We start from the raw sequence: 13925 nt of genomic DNA, 5'->3' as shown, positions 1-13925 counted from the left end.
CTTTTGACACTGTTGACCACCCTCTCCTTCTCTCTAGGCTCCAGTCACTAGGCATTAAGGACACTGCTCTCTCCTGGTTCTCCTCCTATCTTTCTGACCGCTCCTTCAGTGTTCTGTTCTCTGGCTCCACTTCATCTCCTCTTCCTCTCACTGTTGGGGTACCTCAGGGCTCAGTCCTTGGCCCCCTTCTGTTCTCTCTCTACACGGCCCCAATTGGACAGACCATCAGCAGATTTGGCTTTCAGTACCATCTTTATGCCGACGACACACAACTATATACGTCATCCCCTGACCTTACCCCCGCTGTACTACAGAACGCCACTGACTGTCTGTCCGCAGTCTCCAACATCATGTCCGCTCTCTATCTGAAACTCAACCTCTCCAAAACTGAACTTCTTCTGCTCCCACCATCTACTAACCTCCCTAAATCTGACATTTCCCTTTCTGTGGGTGGCACCATAATAACACCCCGGCAGCAGGCGCGCTGTCTGGGTGTTATGTTTGACTCCGATCTCTCCTTCACTTTCCATATACAATCTCTTGCCCGCTCGTGCCGCTTATACCTAAAGAACATCTCTAGAATCCGCCCTTTTACTCGGACTCCCATGACAGCACGACGAGAGAGGGGATCCGCCCATTAGGAACAGGAAACCTACAGATACAAAAGGGCGGTACCTCTCCCTTGCCTCAGTTGGTTTCCTGTTCCTGAGGGGACGGGTGCCTACAGACAGAAGCCCGGCCGGCCTATTACGATCGCGGGGGGGTCTCCTACCTCGGCCGGTGGGGAGATCCCTGGAGACGCCACGGTGGTCCTTGCTGGATTGCACGTCTGTGGCGTTCGCAGCAGGAAGCGGAGTCCGGAGGATTTCCTGCATCCAACAGCGTCAGCGCAGGTAAGTATTCCCATTGGTGGCGCAGCAGTGCGGCATGGCTGCGGGTGCCGGGCTCAGGTGCGTGGAGTGAGCTCCGGAGCGCTGCCGATCCGTTCCCGGCGTCCTGCACGGCTCTCAGCGTGTGCTGGAGCGTTTCCGGGTGCGGTGACGTGGGGGGGCGGAGTTTGGTAGCCGCTTCCGGGTCGCCGGACGTCTGCGCATGCGCGGACGATCCAAGATGGCGGCGCCCATCGCATCTAGACGCCGGTTCTCCCGACAGCCCTCCTGCCCTCCTGCGGTGTCCGGAACCAATAGGGATAGCGCCGGCCCATCTGCTGACCGGATCCAAGGGGGATATAAGCAGGTTACAATGTCAGAACCCTGCTTTTGGTCGCAATTCGTCATGGAGAGTGGTGGTGAGCAGCAGCAGCAGCAGCAGCTGTCAGACGAGATGCGTCAGAAGCCCAAAAAGGATAGAGGCGACCAGACCAGTCGAAAAAGCTCATCCGAGCAGGGATCTAGAGCTTCGACTAGGAAAGAACCCCCTCGGATTCCGGTACTTGACTTGGGCGCACGGGTAAGTGATCTACGTGGAAGTTCACTCTGTGACGCAGGCCCCTTATACTTTATCTTTCCAGGGGAAGAAAAGTACGGACAAATCTAAACATAAGGAATGTGCCCTCTGTGGAGTCCCCTTGCCCGACTCTTGTACTAAAAAGTTATGTGCCCCCTGTATACAACAGACGGTGAGGTCTACAGGAGTGGTTGGGGGGTAGTGACCTTAGGTCAGGTAGTGGTTATCACCTATATTGTCCTCCCCCAGGTAGCGGAAGAGTCCGTGAGTACGGCAAACATAAAAGAAATGATCCAGCTGGAAGTAAGGGAGTCATTACAATCCCTATCCCAAGCGGAAGGCTCGAAGCATAGAGCCCCTCTGGACTCTAATTCATCAGAAGATGAAGGAGAAGAAAATGCCTATCTCTCTAGTCCTTTCTCCTCTTCATCAGACGAGGAGTCTGGACGATTTTGTCTACCCTTGGATAAGATTGACAGGGTGGTCAAATCAGTTAGAGGCACGATGGGTATAGAGGAACCCAAATCACAGCCCTCAAAACAGGAGTTAATGTTTAGTGGTTTAGATCGTAAAAAACAGAGATCTTTTCCGGTAAATGAGAAGATCCAAGAATTGATCCTCCGAGAATGGAAAAAACCAGAAAAAAAGGGGGCCTTACCGCCAGCTTTAAAACGCAGGTATCCCTTTGATGATCCGGTGGTGGATACATGGGATAAAGCTCCTAAGTTAGACACGGCAGTAGCAAAGGCGTCAAAGAAAGCCTCATTACCCTTTGAGGATATGGGGTCCCTCAAAGATCCCTTAGACAGGAAGGCGGATATCTTTCTAAAAGGTACCTGGGAGATGGCAGCAGGATCCCTCAGACCAGCGGTTGCCGCAACATGCACAGCCAGGTCTTTAATGGTCTGGCTAGATCAATTAGAGTCTCAGCTGAAGGATGGAGCATCCAGAGATTCTATTCTGAAAGCGCTACCAACAATTCAGAATGCTGCAGCCTTCCTGTCGGATGCTTCTGTGGACTCCGTCAGAATGGCAGCTAGAGCGGCAGGACTATCTAACGCGGCTCGCAGGGCCCTATGGTTAAAGTGCTGGTCAGGGGACATTCAATCCAGAACTAAGCTCTGCGCCATTCCATGCGAGGGACAGTATCTCTTTGGCCCAACACTGGATGAGTTGCTGGAAAAGGCAGGCGATGACAAAAAGAAGTTTCCAAGCCTGTACTCAGCATCCTACCGCCGACCCTTCAATCGAAGAAGATTTGGTCGCGGAAAGAAACGCGGATCCTCTCCCACTAGAGAAAGTTTCAGATGGGAAGACAGACGCGGTAGAGGTACGGGATATATGTTTCGCCGTTCCTCAAAGGATCAGAAAAAACCAGACCAATGACTAGCAATCCCTGTGGGGGGTAGACTGTCAGCCTTCTCCTCAGCGTGGCTTGACATAACGAACAGTAGATGGGTCAGAGGCATTGTTACTAAAGGTCTAAGGCTGGACTTCAATCATTGGCCTCGAGATAAATTCAAATTAACCCCTTTTCGTTCCTCCCCCCTGGAGCAAGCTGCTCTAGAGGCTGAAGTCATGAACTTATGCGCCAAGAAAGTATTGGTGGAAATTCCAGATTCAGAAAGAGGAAGGGGATTTTATTCTCCTCTTTTTCTGATCAAAAAGCCAGATGGATCTTTTAGAACGATCATTAATCTAAAATGTCTTAATGAGTTCCTGGTTAATGAATCCTTCAAAATGGAAACAATTAATTCAGCAATAAAGATGTTGTTTAATCACTGTTTCATGGTAGTTGTAGATCTTAAAGACGCATACTATCATGTTCCAATACATGAAGATTTCCAGAGGTTCCTGAGGGTAGCTGTGTCAATAGGGGGTAACATTCACCATTTCCAGTTCAGAGCGCTCCCCTTTGGTTTATCAGCGGCTCCTAGGGTGTTCACTAAACTAGTAGCCGAGGTCATGGCACACTTGCGAGAGTCCGACATCCTGATCATTCCCTACCTGGATGACTTTCTTATAGTAGGGAACTCAGCAGACCATTGCCTGTCCCAGCTAGAAACAGCCGCATCCAGACTGGAGTGTCTAGGGTGGATCATTAACTATGAGAAATCTCGTTTACAGCCTCAAAAAATACAAAGATTCTTAGGACTGTCATTAAACTCAGAATCCCAACAGTGTTGTCTTCCACCCGACAAATCCTTACATATCCAGCATCAGGTGTCTAAGGCAATTGTCAAACCTTCCATGACCCTTAGACAGGCTATGTCACTATTGGGTTCCTTAACCTCTTGCATTCCCGCCGTCCGTTGGGCCCAATTCCACACCAGACCATTACAATCTGAGGTGCTGGTTAATGACAAAATCTTACAGGGGTCCCTGCAGAGTCAGATTACCTTAGGTCCAAAAGCACTCACATCTCTTAAAGGGAACCTGTCACCCCGTTTTTTGAGATTGAGATATAAATACTGTTAAATAGGGCCTGTGCTGTGCGTTACTATGGTGTATGTAGTGTACCCTGATTCCCCATGTATGCCGAGAAATACATTACCAAAGTCGGCGTTTTCGCCTGTCAATCAGGCTGGTCTGGTCAGGTGGGCGTGTTCACAGCGCTCTTTTCTTCCCCAGGTTTCCGTTGGTGGCGTAGTGGTGTGCGCATGTCCAAGGTCCGGATTCCCTGTGCCCACGTGAAGACACAGCGCGCGATCTGCGCTGTCATTCCTTTCATCGGTGCGGGCGGCCATCTTCCTGTGGCCGCGCGTGCGCAGATGTAGTGCTCTGCTGCACGGGGCTTCAGGAAAATGGCCGCGGGATGCCGCGCGTGCGCAGAAGAGATCGCGGCGGCCATTTTCCCAAAGCCGAGTTTGCATCTCGGCTTTGGGAAAATGGCCGCCGCGATCTCTTCTGCGCACGCGCGGCATCCCGCGGCCATTTTCCTGAAGCCCCGTGCAGCAGAGCACTACATCTGCGCACGCGCGGCCCCAGGAAGATGGCCGCCCGCACCGATGAAAGGAATGACAGCGCAGATCGCGCGCTGTGTCTTCACGTGGGCACAGGGAATCCGGACCTTGGACATGCGCACACCACTACGCCACCAACGGAAACCTGGGGAAGAAAAGAGCGCTGTGAACACGCCCACCTGACCAGACCAGCCTGATTGACAGGCGAAAACGCCGACTTTGGTAATGTATTTCTCGGCATACATGGGGAATCAGGGTACACTACATACACCATAGTAACGCACAGCACAGGCCCTATTTAACAGTATTTATATCTCAATCTCAAAAAACGGGGGTGACAGGTTCCCTTTAAGTGGTGGCTAGTTAGTGAGAACTTATCGGCGGGAGTTCCCTGGGTATCACAGGTAACACGGGTGGTAACAATAGATGCTAGCCCTTCGGGTTGGGGAGCACACATGGATGACATGATGGTTCAGGGTCTATGGCCCCCCTCCCTAACATCAGCCTCCTCCAACCAGAAGGAGTTAATGGCAGTAGAGCTTTGAGTGAAAAAATTCCTCTCATATCTGCAGGGTCATCATGTCAAGATCCTATCAGACAACCAGGTGGCGGTCGCATACATAAATCATCAGGGTGGAACTCATTCCGAGTCACTGATGAGGGTGGCGGATCGTCTGTTCCAGACAGCAGAGAATCACTTCTTATCCCTAACTGCTCTACACATAAGAGGAAAGGAAAACGTCAAAGCAGACTTTCTAAGCCGCAACACCTTGAGGTAAGGGGAGTGGTCCCTAAACAATCACGTGTTCGATCAGATCGTCCACAAATGGGGACATCCAGAAATAGATTTATTTGCTACCAGAGACAACCGGAAGACAACAAAATTCTGTTCCCTAAATCCCAGGGAGAATCCTCTGGCAGTAGATGCCCTTCTAATCAATTGGGATTTTCAGCTGGCGTATGCATTTCCTCCACTAGGCCTGTTACCCCTAGTAGTCAGAAAAATAAGAGAAGATCAAGCCAGAATTATACTGATTGCCCCATTCTGGCCCAGAAGAGCCTGGTTCACTTGGCTCAGGATCATGTCAGTGGAGGATCCCTGGGTGCTTCCGGAGATTCCGGATTTGCTCTATCAGGGCCCAGTCAGTCATCCGCAAATAAAGAACCTTCATTTAACGGCATGGATTTTGAAAGGGCGTTACTGAAAAACAAAGGGTTCTCCCCGAGTTTAATTGAAACCCTTATGAAAAGTAGGAAGCAAATAACCACAACAATCTATGCTAGGACCTGGCGAAAGTTTCTAGCCTCTTCTGATTTCGATTTAGAAGAGGGAATACCTGTAAAACAAATTTTAGAATTCTTGCAAAAAGGCTTAGAGTTAGGTCTATCCACTAGTACTCTAAGGGTACAGGTCTCGGCCCTAGGGGCTCTATTCTCCTGTAACATCGCCAATAATTACTGGATCTCAAGGTTCATTAAGGCATCTAGTAGGTCTAGACCCATTCATAAAGATAGATCTATGCCTTGGGATCTCAACTTAGTCCTATCAGCATTGACTAAAGAGCCGTTTGAACCTCTGCAATCAGCTTCAATTAAAGCCTTATCCCTTAAGACAGCATTTCTGGTAGCAATTACATCTGCCCGTAGAGTAGGAGACATACAAGCTCTCTCCAGGGTTTCCCCTTATACAGAGTTTCTACCAGACAGAGTAATCCTCAGACCGGACCCAGCCTATTTACCAAAAGTATCATCACGGTTTCACAGGTCACAAGAGATAATTTTACCATCCTTCCTCCCTAATCCTGCTAACCCTAAGGAAGAGCTACTCCATACTTTAGACGTTAGGAGATGCCTGCTAGAATACATCTCAGTTACTGACACTTGGAAGAAAGATGATGCATTATTTTTATCTTTCCAAAATCCTAGAAAGGGTCTCAGGGTATCCAAGTACACACTAGCAAAGTGGATTAGGGAGGCGATCTCTCTGGCTTATACTGCAGGTGGGGGTCCGGCTCCGCAGAATCTGAGGGCGCATTCCACCAGGGCCATGGCTACATCCTGGGCGGAAAAGTCTGGAGTATCAATCGACCAGATATGTAAGGCGGCCACATGGTCATCCCCGTCCACCTTCTTTAAGCACTATAGGTTGGATTTGGGGGCTTCCTCTGATCTCACATTCGGGTTAAGGGTGCTACAGGCCATAGTCCCTCCCTAAGGAAGCTTACATCTCTGTAATTCTCCCGTCGTGCTGTCATGGGAGTCCGAGTAAAGCATCAAGCTACTTACTGGTAGCGGCATTTCTCGGAGGCCCATGACAGCACCCTTAGTTCCCTCCCTATTCACGTGGGGGTTGCACTCCATATAAATGTATATATTTCACAATATGATACCAGTCCCAATAGATATCTGCTATTTTTGTATATAATCTGTATATAGTGTATATTTTTGTGTACCACTAACCGCGGTAGTCCTCTCAAGACTCTGAAATACAACTGAGGCAAGGGAGAGGTACCGCCCTTTTGTATCTGTAGGTTTCCTGTTCCTAATGGGCGGATCCCCTCTCTCGTCGTGCTGTCATGGGCCTCCGAGAAATGCCGCTACCAGTAAGTAGCTTAATGCTTTCTCAGCATGGAGACAGCTAAAACCCTCACTGTCGCCCTGATCCACTCCCGCCTGGACTACTGTAACGCTCTATTAATTGGCCTCCCCCTCACTCGACTTTCCCCTCTCCAGTCCATCCTTAATGCAGCAGCCAGGGTCGTCCATCTGGCTAATCGTTACTCGGACGCGTCCGCTCTTCGCCAGTCGTTACACTGGCTACCCATTCATTACAGGATACAATTCAAAGTACTTGTTCTCACCCACAAAGCTCTCCACAGTGTGACACCCCCTTACATCTCCTCCCTCATTTCTGTCTATCAGCCTAACAGACCACTGCGCTCTGCAAATGACTTTCGATTAACCTCTGCACTAATCCGTACTTCCCACTCCCGACTCCAAGACTTCTCCCGTGCTGCGCCAATCCTCTGGAATGCTCTACCCCAAGATATTAGGACCATCCATAATTTGCATAGTTTTAGGCGCTCGCTCAAAACACATTTGTTCAGAGCGGCCTATCACGTTCACTAATCAAAGTTATGTTATGTTTGTGTGTGTGTAGCCCATTCACTATCCCCATCTATTCCCCAACCCCTAAAGATGGCTGGACCATGATTGTAAATACATCATTGTAAATACACACCTGTACTTTGTATCTCCCCCACCTCATTGTAGATTGTAAGCTCTCACGAGCAGGGTCGTCTTATTTTGCTTTAACTATTGTATTGTTAATGTTGTTACTTATGACTTTTGTGTTTGAAACTGTTAAACTGTAAAGCGCTGTGGAATATGTTGGCGCTATATAAATAAAGATTATTATTATTATTATTATTATTATTATAAAGGCCATAGCTCCAAAGCCAGAACAGATTTGGCGCCAAGCAAAAAAAACAGGGTGCCAGTGAAGAATCTGAGGGACCAGGCCATGGTAAAGTGTCTGAGGCAGCTGGTTGTGGCAGAACCCAAGGCGGTACCAGATGAGTCCCAGAGTCCAGACTACACCATCCAAGGCCTGAGAACTAGACCTGTGCTGGTCAAGACACGGAGTCCAGAATATGCCTGCCAAGACCTGAGAACCTGACCTGTAACCGGTCAAGAATCAGAGTCCAAACTACGCCAGGCAAGAGCAGAGTCCCAGCTCTTATTACTTCTGGTACAAGAGACGGATGTGCCAATGATCTGTGAGGAGATTCTGCTCAGTAGTATACGCCAGCAGTGTAGAGCAGGAGGCGCAAGTGAGCAGGGTCATTGCTTCCAGCAGTAACGTCAGTACAGGTGTTGGTCCAGAGTAGTACAAGAGACAAGGTGAAAGCTGGAAGTGAAGGGGCCCAGCGAGCCTTGATAGACTTTGTTAGGAGGACTTATGGTCTAATGGGAAAAGGTGGAGACCCCGCTATGGCCTGTGTTCACAGAGTAGAGTGTTGTCGACCATATGTGTCAGGAAAATCACCCTTGTCAGTAGCTAAAGTAACATGTGGTTAGAGGCTGCTATTACAGTGTGAGTGAGCCGGAGAATTCATTGTGTATCTGATATTGTATAATTCACCTCATAATCACCCTGTTTTGCATTATTCATTGTTGCCATAATGATCACAATTCTCATTATCAGGAAATAAATAATTATATTGGTTACTTCCGCCTTGTATTTGTTTGTGTGTTGTATCCGGTCACCTGCTTACAGGGGCATTATACTGTGTGGGGGGCATCATATATACTGCATAAGGGGCATAACAGGGGCATTACACTGTGTGGGGCAAAGAAAGGGGCCCTGTACTAGGAGAACAAGGTACTAGGAGGCCCGCTATTCCCCGGCCTCTCCTCTCTGTCAATCCCTTCACTGGCTCCCCATTGCCCAGAGACTCCAGTATAAAAGCCTAACCATGACGTACAAAGCCATCCACAACCTGTCTCCTCCATACATCTGTGACCTCGTCTCCCGGTACTTACCTACACGCAACCTCCGATCCTCACAAGATCTCCTACTCTACTCCCCTCTTATCTCCTCTTCCCACAATCGTATACAAGATTTTTCTCACGTATCACCCCTACTCTGGAACCCTCTACCACAACACATCAGACTCTCGCCTACCATCGAAACCTTCAAAAAGAGCCTGAAGACCCACATCTTCTGACAAGCCTACAACCTGCAGTAACCACCGATCAACCAAACCGCTGCATGACCAGCTCTATCCTCACCTACTGTATCCTCACCCATCCCTTGTAGATTGTGAGCCTTCGCGGGCAGGGTCATCTCTCCTCCTGTACCAGTTATGACTTCAATGTATTGTTTAAGATTATTGAACTTGTTTTTATTATGTATACCCCTCCTCACATGTAAAGCGCCATGGAATAAATGGCACTATAACAATAAATAATAATAATAACAATCCGTTCCCTCACTTCCTGTCCTCCATAGTTGGGTCGTATGTATCTATTACAGGAAACGGAACAAAAACGTTATGATTCTTATAAAGTGGCAACAAAAATACCAAGAGTCTTAGTGCGGAAGGGGTTAATATCCCCCAGTGCTCAGTAATGGGGAATCTCCACATACCTCCACCTGCAGAGCCGCACTCCACATATATGGCTATAATGGCTGTTCTGTGCACACAGGACCTGTGATGAGGTCACAGGGGGGAGGAGTCAGGGGTCACATGATCAGGGGCCTCAGGGAATGATATCCGCAGTGTAGACACTGCATGGAAACTTCTTCTCAGTCAGTGACATTCCCGCCATTATTCCCCCTCACTACTGGCACAATTACCCCGCGCCGCCTTTTCTGCACAGTGTTATGTGTGGAATGTAACGTGTGATTTCTCTGGAGACAAATAGACCCCACACATGAGGGAATTATCACCAGTTACCGGACGTCTACTATATGGCGGCATATGATTGTGCTATCGACTCCATACCAGGAGCTAAAATGCTGAAATCTCACTTATTTAACCCCTTCCAGGGAGGGAAGTCTTCACAGACTATACTGTAGTTTGAAGAGTCCAGCTAAGGCTCATATACGACCATCCACCTCTCCGGTCACCGTGATTTTTTGTGTGAAAAGGATGGAGGGCTGCGTCTGTGCTTGGATTTTAGAAAGATTAATAGAAGCACGGTTCACAATATCTATCCTTCACCCCTTATACCTGACCTGTTTAACCAATTATCTGCAGATAAATGATTTTACAAACTCAACGTGAGAGGGGCATATAACGCCATGGTGAAGAATGGAAGACCGCATTCAATACAGCTAAGGGTCATATTGAAAATTTGGTGATGCCATTCGGATTGAGCAATGCTTCGGCAGTCTTTGAAAATTTCATAAATTATATCCAACTAGAACAGGAAGCTTGAGCCATAGAATAAAATCTATAAATTTTATTGAAACAAATACATAAAATCCATAATAGTAAAAAAGGAGCACATGTCCAATATTATTGATAACACCATATATCCCATTTGTAATCATCCGGTGTAACCCATCTACAACCTAGAATGCATGTAATGATGTTGCCACAGGAGATCTATAAAGATACAAGGCAAGTCCCTAAAAATGTATCCAATTGGTGTATATGCAATAAATAGGGAAAAATCTCCCTAAAGTAATCTTAAATCTGGTTTAATGCATATATCTACTATAGTGTATCATAGGGCTATAAAGGCTCCAAAACATATTAACTATTTAAGAATCCCATATCCCATAGCAACAATGGATACAACACCTCAATTGAGGCAACCACACATATGGCAATTTAGCAAATATGACAGTAGTACCTTATCCAGGCAGTGTTGGTCCCCCGACGCGCGTTTCACGTTTAGCTTCTTCCCAGGGGATTAACATGTGTTTGTATAGCGTGGGGGCCTTTTATATCAGTGCATACCAGTGTTCCCGCTCATAAGCCAGCGTGTGATGTAGCTGGGTGTCGGTGCCATCTGCCGCCTACCCACACCTCCATCCAGGACGGGGAAGCAGCATCAGCAGCAGCATGACACACAGCCACAGCGAAGGGCCGGATATTTAAGAGCGCTTTTTCTTTGCTTGATACATCAAAGAGAGATAGTGTCATCTATGGCGTGGATATATACCCACAACCGAGGCCCTTAGAAATATCATCTGTCAATGTCATAAACACAGATCTACTACTTCCATACGTGAAACATGTGTATATATAAATATACAAGTAGAAAATACATAATCACATATAAAAATACATTATCCACACCCATCGTTTAAGACATATCATTGCAAAGACTTTCAATATATAAAGACAATCCCCCCCAAAATTAAAATACATATCTATACAACAAATCCTTTATAGATGCAAAGTTCTTTGTGGAATTAAATTCACACGTGACGAGTGCACACATGGGCTCTATTGCACATAAAAAATGATTGATTGTGAACATATATACACGAAAACAAACAAGTTCCTCTCATATTCGGACAAACTCACCTTTAATGTATGGGAGCATACATTCTATAAAAAGGCATACAATTACACCGTTATTAAGTGGCTTCTGTGAACGGAGTGTAAATATCTTATTAATAATATCACCAGTGTACTAAAAAAAGAGATCATAAAGTATTCATCAGAGGTGAATGACTATCCGTGCCATATTGTACAGCCATTATAATGTGGTGCCATCGTAAAAATATAGTGCCTAATCCTTATAAAAGGATGGTGGTTAAGAATACAAAGTGCAGATATTGTACAGACTATAAATATATATAAGCCCCACTATGTGTATATATCATGCCAGTACCCATAGTGATTGATCAATAATAAACGTGATTATAAAATTGCACATGATATAGTGTCATCATCTAGTTTACAGAGTCAGTGCTTCTATACCACTGATACATATTTTTATTTCTTAATTCTGGATTATCAGTACATATCTTATATTTTAAATAGTTGGTTGGCTAGCGATTAAGGTCACTGAAGTCTAACATAAAGCAAATACCATCAGCAAGCCAACATCAGTTGCATTCATACATATCAATATTCATTAAGTACTCATATATCAGTCCCAGATATTATCTATGTTGTCACGCGATCGGCCATGGTCTCTGTGAATTCACCCTTATTTCTACAGGTGAAATTTTCCCTATCAAAAGTCCCTTGTCATATTCCACCAGTTATGTTATATATGTGATTATATGCTAATGTAAGAATATATATGTGGGAAGGACAACCCAACCCCTCCATAAAAGGCTGAACTCACACCCTGCTAATATTCAATAGGGTTTTCTCAATCATGGGCTTTCACGCCACTGCACCACTAAACACAATAAAGATTACACACAACTGAAAATATTCCCCACAGAGGAGATTCCCCCACAGGTTCAGAATCGCACTGGACAACTACATCGGAAAGAAATCTTTTGGATTTATAAACTAAACACCTTACTGCAAATGGACTCAGTGATATCACAGATGTATTTTTGTGACCATCTTTTAGACTTCATAAATTGTATTATTTGTTATAACATTTTATTGCCATATCCATCATACATTTTATTGGTCTATTGGGGATCTTAATTATTTTAATATTTTTAACACACTTCTAATACATTCATAAATTTCATTGTCATATTTGTCACTCTTATTTATAATACAGTTTTCATACATTTGTACTATAATAACACATAGTTTGTTAATACGAGATTGGGTAATTATTCTTTTCATATCCCGATATATACTATATTAAATTCTACACAGCTGCCAACAATTCCTGTCTGTGCAGTTCATTCCCCCAGTTTTTCGTTGTCTCCGTCATCCAGAGCGCTCCTCCAATGGATCCTCCATTCTGTAGCCTGAGTGATCATCCGACGCTCTTTGTATACATTATTCATCTCATCTACAACACCTCCCTCATTTTCCCTTACTCCCATTCACTACACATTCTATCAGCTTCCACCATCGTAGCTTGACCCCGATACATGCTCACTAGGTTTATGTCTCCTGTTACCAGAACAGCCGCGATCAGGAACAACATGCGCTCTTCGAATAGACAGCCGTCACATACAAGATTCAATCACATTCTTGTTTTGTCAGCACTTCCATTTCTCACTATGTAACACCCCAGGCTGACATTCAATCTTATTACTTATTAACCATTGGGTTAAGTATTCGTCTTCTGGTTTTATGGATTCTTTTCCAATAATCCAATTTTTTCAGTCCAATGCTTATCCATCGAGTTCACTAGTGGTTCCCAGCTTTACACCACTATACCTGTGACTTCAGAAACTTACTGATCACCACAATATTGTCTCATGGTCTGTTTTATTTATTTATTTTAACCCCTTTGAGACGAAGCCTGTTTTCACCTAAATGACCAGGACAATTTTTACATTTCTGACCACTGTCACTTTATGAGGTTATAACTCTGGAATTTTTCAACGGATCCCAGTGATTATGACATTATTTTCTCATGACATATTTTACTTTATGTTAGTAGTAAAATTTCTTCGATAAGACTTGTGTTAATTTATGAAAAAAAAACAAACGAAATTTGGCGAAAATGTAGAAAATTTTACAATTTTCAAACTTTTAGTTTTTATGCCCTGAAAATAGAGAGTCATATCACACAAAATAGTTAATAAATAATATTTCCCACATGTCTGATTAACATCAGCACAATTTTGGAAACATAGATTTTTTTTTTGTTAGGACGTTTTAAGGGTTAAAAGTTGACCAGTGATTTCTCATTTTTCCAACAAAATTTTCAAAACCATTTATTTAGGGACAACCTCACAATTGAAGTGACTTTGAGGGGCCTATATGACAAACAAATGCCCTAAAGTGACACCATTCTAAAAACTGCACCCCTCAGGGTTCTCAAAACCACATTTAAGAAGTTTATTAACCCTTCAGGTGCTTCACAGGTGTTTTTGGAATATTTCAAAAAAATGAACATTTA

The 13925-nt window shown here is 45.2% G+C and overlaps 1 protein-coding gene across 1 annotated transcript in view; it reads right to left on the bottom strand.

Moving 5' to 3' along the window:
• The window catches only part of LOC138663560 (oocyte zinc finger protein XlCOF22-like), a 42556-nt gene extending 32922 nt beyond the window's left edge, over positions 1–9634 (bottom strand). The window contains exon 1 of the mRNA XM_069749805.1: positions 9562–9634. Within this exon, the coding sequence (XP_069605906.1) occupies positions 9562–9588 (27 nt within the window). The 5' untranslated portion in view covers positions 9589–9634. The remainder of the gene's footprint in view (positions 1–9561) is intronic.
• Between the last annotated feature and the right edge of the window lie 4291 nt (positions 9635–13925).

Source organism: Ranitomeya imitator, chromosome 2, assembly GCF_032444005.1.
Source record: "Ranitomeya imitator isolate aRanImi1 chromosome 2, aRanImi1.pri, whole genome shotgun sequence".
NCBI classification, from domain to species: Eukaryota; Metazoa; Chordata; class Amphibia; order Anura; family Dendrobatidae; genus Ranitomeya; species Ranitomeya imitator.
Note: the sequence above shows the minus strand (reverse complement) of the source record. Positions and strands in the feature narration are given on the sequence as shown.